Source organism: Bactrocera latifrons, unplaced genomic scaffold, assembly GCF_001853355.1.
Source record: "Bactrocera latifrons isolate USDA-ARS-PBARC rearing strain unplaced genomic scaffold, ASM185335v1 scaffold_162, whole genome shotgun sequence".
Taxonomy (NCBI): Eukaryota; Metazoa; Arthropoda; class Insecta; order Diptera; family Tephritidae; genus Bactrocera; species Bactrocera latifrons.
The window spans coordinates 185,598-191,062 of record NW_017535097.1 but is presented as its reverse complement, the minus strand read 5'-3'; the positions used below and the strand labels follow the sequence as shown (position 1 = coordinate 191,062).

The following is a 5,465-nucleotide window of genomic DNA, read 5'->3' as shown; positions in this document are numbered from 1 at the left end:
TTGTGTAATGATAATTCTACATTATTTCTTATTTTAATAAGAAATTCAAACTTGATTTGCTGACGTTTGTAAAAGTTTTCTAAAAAATTTAACGCAATAATTCTTAATTATGATATTTAAAGCGATATATACAACTGTGGGCAAAAAATAGTAAGATTTTTAAATTTGAATTTSCATTAGCCGAAATTTTTTTTATTTTTCTAGGTTGATATGACTGCCAGTAACATCTACGCCAAATGTCATATCAAAATAGTGATTACAGTTTAGTCTTTCTGAAGTACATAAAGTGCATTCGGAACATTTTTCGACGAGTGAAGTTATTCARCAAAGAAGTTCCATTGAATTTTGTGTTCGGAATCAAATTTCTGATGCCTAAACGTTCACAATACTGGAAAGATCTTCGGTGATAATTGTTTGTCGAGAACAAGTGTTTTTTGTTGGTACAAATTATTCAAAGAAAGWGRAGAACKCGTTGACGACGARCCACGACCATGAGGGCCAACAACTGAAGATCAATACGTCAACCAGGATGTCATGAAACGTATTATTACTGGCAAATGAGTCTTTTATCTATGTTTTCGACCCGAAAACACACCATAAATCGGTCGTATATCGTGGCAAAGGTGAGTCAAGCCGAAAAAACCACGTCAMRGCTRGTCAAGAATCAAGATTATRTTSACAGTTTTATTCGATTATCGAGGCGTGGTGCATTCCGAATTCCTTTCGAYCGGCCAAATTGTCAACAAAAAATACTATTGGAATATTATGTRTCGTTTTCGCGAAGCTATTCGCAAAAAGAGAGCCGACAACTCGTGGCTTTTAAGCCATGACAAAACACCATTGTACACTGTATTGATTCATATTGAGTTTTTTGTTTTTTGAGTTTTAAATAATTGAAGACAATAAAAGAGAATCGCATTGAAGGCTATTCCGCAAACTGACTTTAACAACTTTTTCGAGAATTGAGAATTACGTTGGCGTAAATGTATTGGGTCCAAGGGTGATTACTTGTGGATCCTAAGGATTGCTAATCAACTGAGCGTGCGTCAGAAGGCATGTTAGCGCTAGTACAGCTTGTTCGACATGCTACTCTTCAATACTTGACGATTCGAAGACACTTATGAATTTTGAGTATCGCTAGTGTAACAGAGTTTTCAATTTCACAAAGCAATATTTTTATTAAACAATATTACTGTAACAAAAACAGAAAGCTTGTGCTAAAGTAAGTTCGCCTCTGTTTGTATTGAGAAATTCTGCACTATTTTCTAAAAATCATTGAAAAATTACATTTCTTTTATCATTAAATATACCATACTGGCACTAAATCTGGATTTACAATAAATAAATAATAAGAGCTTGCATTTGTACCCACTTATATTTGTCGTTTTAAAATAAGTGATGAATATATACAAAATAGATGTATAGATGTATAATTGTTTAATAATTTTTTTTACTGCGTTTGTGCTTGATTTTTATTAATAATCAATTATATTAAATATTAGATATACTTTAAAATGTAGTTAACTTTAATTGCTGCATACCTTTCGTGTATCTAATATTTTTCTTTTGGCCACAAAAGCAGAAAACAAAAAATATAATCAGTAATAAATGTAATTGGAATTGTATCCATACGAGTATAAATAGTCTGCCATAGAACAGCATTGATAAATTTTTTAAATAAGAGCTTATAATATACATACACATATTATTAAATGTAGCAAAATATTTATAGTAAATAAATATAGTACTAAATATGTGCGATACACAATATGAAATTAATAAACGTTAAATAAGTCTAACAAATTAATTAATAATATTTTTTTTCTCCTCGCATAACATAAAAATAATTATACGAAGCGTTATTGACTTGGCGCTTCAGCAGCCGTTTGACTATTAACGAAAGTTGTTTGTGCCGCATTGTTATGAAAAGTKTAGTTAGCAGCTTGCACTCATACTATGTAGCTTACGGTACTACTWATCACACCGTTAAATGTTTCTTTGTTTACAAACAAATTTTAAGCGTTTCATGRGTTTACTGATCGAATTTTTTTATTGTCTTATTAAACTCTGCTTCGGAAACGGCGTCGCAATGGTCAAGTTTAAATATTTTTTTCCAAAAATTTCAGCATTTCTTTTTAATAATGTAAGTTTGTAACATAAAAAATTCGAATAAAATATTTCATTTTTTTTTATGAGAAAAAATTTTTGGAAAAAAGGCTGTTTTTTACCCGAGGAAACCCATGTAACCCCTTAAGAGCTTTTACGACTACTATAGGATAGAGTTTGTTGGAAATATTGCGGGAGGCCTTTGATGAGAATGGTACAAAAAACAAAAAAAAAACCGTTTATTAGCGGTACTATGTCATACCATATTGGGGTTTCGCCACTTTTTTGCCAAAAACTCAACTCTAATCGATCCACAAGCATACTGTGCGCCTGATTTGACTCCGTGCGGCTTCTGGCTATGCAACAAACTCAAAAGGCTAATGCGAGGATGTCGTTTTGAAACGATTACAGAGACAGAAACTGAATCGAAGAAAGTCCTGAAGGTAATACTGGTGTATATTCCGACTGTTTCGAAGACTGAAAAAAGCTGTGTCAAAAGTGTGTTTTGTCGGACGGGGATTACTTTGAATAGGACAAAAAGTACGAGCAACTTAATGAACTTCCTCTTTCTCAGATACCACCACAACTAACGGTCGAGGGTTTTTTGACGATAATTCGGAGGTTGCACGGATAAAAATTTTCGCTCTTGTGAACTTTTGTCAGAAGCAGTTGGTGGTTCGGAGGAGACAACAAAATGAGGAGATCTTAATTCAGGTGGTTTCAAAAAAAATTTCCTAAAGGTTTGGAAACATTATGAAATGAAAGAACTTCATTATATATTTCTAATTTAAGTTTCATTTGACGAATTCTTGCACATTTTTTTAAACCATACCGGTCGCTATACACCAGTTGCTTTACACAACAGAACTGTCTTCATATAGCCAACAAAGTAAATTGGTAACAAATCCAACAACTAAATATGTATTTTATGATATCTAATTGCATATTTGAAATAATCCAATATATGTCTGCATACATTTTCATCAGCACTGTAATGTTGTCGCAAACAGCTGATGAATGCTGAGAGCATGTAATCGCTACTCGGCTTCTTATAAAATACATATGTTATGTAGTAGCAACGCGAGACGAATATAAACATTTGTGCTCCTCCAAAAGCTCACGCGCATGCTCAGAGAGTGCTGTAGACAAAAAAACGACTAACGGCAAATATTATATTTAGCTTATGAGATAGTTTCGAGTAGTTTCACTGTTAAAATCGCGCAAATGTAGGCAGAGAACACAAGTCGTGTGTGGCGCCCTCAGTCAGAAAGCATATTCAATGYTGTAACAGCGAACATGTTGATTTAATATAATTGTATAATTTGCAATAAAAGTTGTTTTAATTTTTGTATACGAGTTTTACAGTTCGTTACATGGCAGAAAACAAACGTCTTTTATACACAAAGTGACAAGCTAAGAAGAGTTTAGTGAACCATTTTAATGACCTTAAATAGGCTTTTAACATAACGTGTTTGCGGAGTTTTCTGTGGCTGTGATTATATGCAGGTATGTAGATAAAAAGCACCATTGATTTGAAGCCGCTGTAAGATCTGGCTAATGTTGGTGGGTATGGTATGTGTGTTTGAATATTGTGTTGGCCAACAGCTGACTACCATCACACTTTCACCAAGAGAATTCGTGCAGCTGACTTGCACGGAGTTGCGTCGCTATGTGCCAGTTTATTCGTTTAGCGCTTTTAACGAAATTTTGTGCATACAACTCTAGACTTGTGCGGCGTTTCATAGCAACACGTTTGCCGGCAGGTGACTTTTGTTTACATACATAGTATTTTGTTTTTTATGTATGTATATATATATATTTTTTTACCTATAATCAATTAACAAATTCGAAATGCAAAGGGCGTAGTTCAAACAGTTGAACGATGATAGTTGTGAACAAGCGCCTTTACTAGCTTCTAACCACTCGGCAATCAACTGCACGCTTTTCGAGTGCTTACAAATCAGTTTTCATGTGAACATTTTAAATCATTTTGATTTTTATAGCCAAAGTGGAAGCAATGATTGCTGCTAGCGTGGATAAGTGTAGTGAATCAGTGAGTACTGCTAAAAAGGACAAAAGTGCTGGGTCGGAAAATCCGGCAGCTCAAGCGTATCTGGATCATTTAYTGCAGAATGGTGCACTGGAAGGAGATAGTGGCGCGCCAATGGAAATGCCACCGTGGTATGACGAAGCGCTGTTCAGAAAGTAAGTAGATGCAACTATTCATATGTAGATATGTAAATATTTTATATAATTTTATGTGATAAGACAAATGCACATGCGTATGTTTATGCATACACACATTACAATATTTGTGCGAATATTTAAAAAAAATTTTGACACTAAAACTTCAAATTTAACAATGTAAATTATGMAGCTTTGGAATTTCATATGTACATACATACGTTTGAACATTTCACAACGGTAGCTTTGTTAATCATATGTAAATTAATGGGTAAATATAAAATTTCAAGTTTCCCTGTTCTTTTATTACGATACGATGGTTTACAGCCAATAARTGATACGTGATGTGTTTTTTGTATTTACATACATATATCTTTATTCATATACATACATATGTACAATACGTGTACATATTGATGATTTCACTGTAACATTTTCCACGCTTGACTTAATTATGAAGAKGCAGACTTTGTTGTTAATTCGAAAACTCCGCCGCTGAAAAGCTCYTCGTTACTTACACTGTTTAAATAAAATGGAGTTAAAAATAGAGTTCGTGCTTTGGTGGCTCACTTCAATTGCAAGACAGCATTAAAGCTGAGCCGCTAATGCACCTAAAACCTTCTAACGGGCGGCATCATTTTTAGTTKTTTATAAAGTATCAGATTTTTAAGGCTAAAAACAAAAAATTGCCTTAAAATTTAGCATCATTGGTMAATTTTTTTATAAAGTTCATTCTTTTATTTGGAGTAAAAGATTGATCGTTACACATTTACGAGCATTTTTATCAACCATATAGTATATAAAAAAGTTTATTTAGCTCTCAGATACAATCTGCTACTAGAAGCCACATATTTGTAAATAAATGTTTTTTATGAATCAACAAAAAGCTCGCATACTTGGTTGCATTTTATAATTCATTTATGTTCGTTAACAACATTAAATGAAAACGACGCGCAAATACTTATTCAATTGAGATCGAGTGCGATAAGGCGTTGTGTATGTGTGCGTGATAAATTGCAATGCTTTGGTCATCTAGCGACGTGGAGCCCGAACTTGGATACTGCTGCTGCCGTTTAAACTCTAAAAAAAAAAAATGGATTTTTATATGCAATTATTTCGTCAAAATTGATTAATTTTGTCTTCAAATATTTTTCATTGTCAAGCTCGAAAAAAAA

The 5,465-nt window shown here is 33.2% G+C and overlaps 1 protein-coding gene across 3 annotated transcripts in view; it reads left to right on the top strand.

The window, feature by feature from the left end:
- Window positions 1-3,321: 3,321 nt before the first annotated feature.
- The window catches only part of LOC108966517, a 4,163-nt gene continuing 2,019 nt past the window's right edge, over window positions 3,322-5,465 (top strand). Inside the window, exons 1-2 of one of the 3 annotated variants that reach the window (XM_018929461.1) lie at window positions 3,322-3,612; window positions 4,110-4,311. In XM_018929461.1, coding sequence (XP_018785006.1) covers window positions 4,124-4,311 — 188 coding nt within the window. In that variant the 5' untranslated portion in view covers window positions 3,322-3,612; window positions 4,110-4,123. Of the gene's footprint in view, window positions 3,613-3,673; window positions 3,908-4,109; window positions 4,312-5,465 lie in introns of those variants that run through there. The other 2 variants (XM_018929460.1, XM_018929462.1) reach the window with 2 other exon arrangements.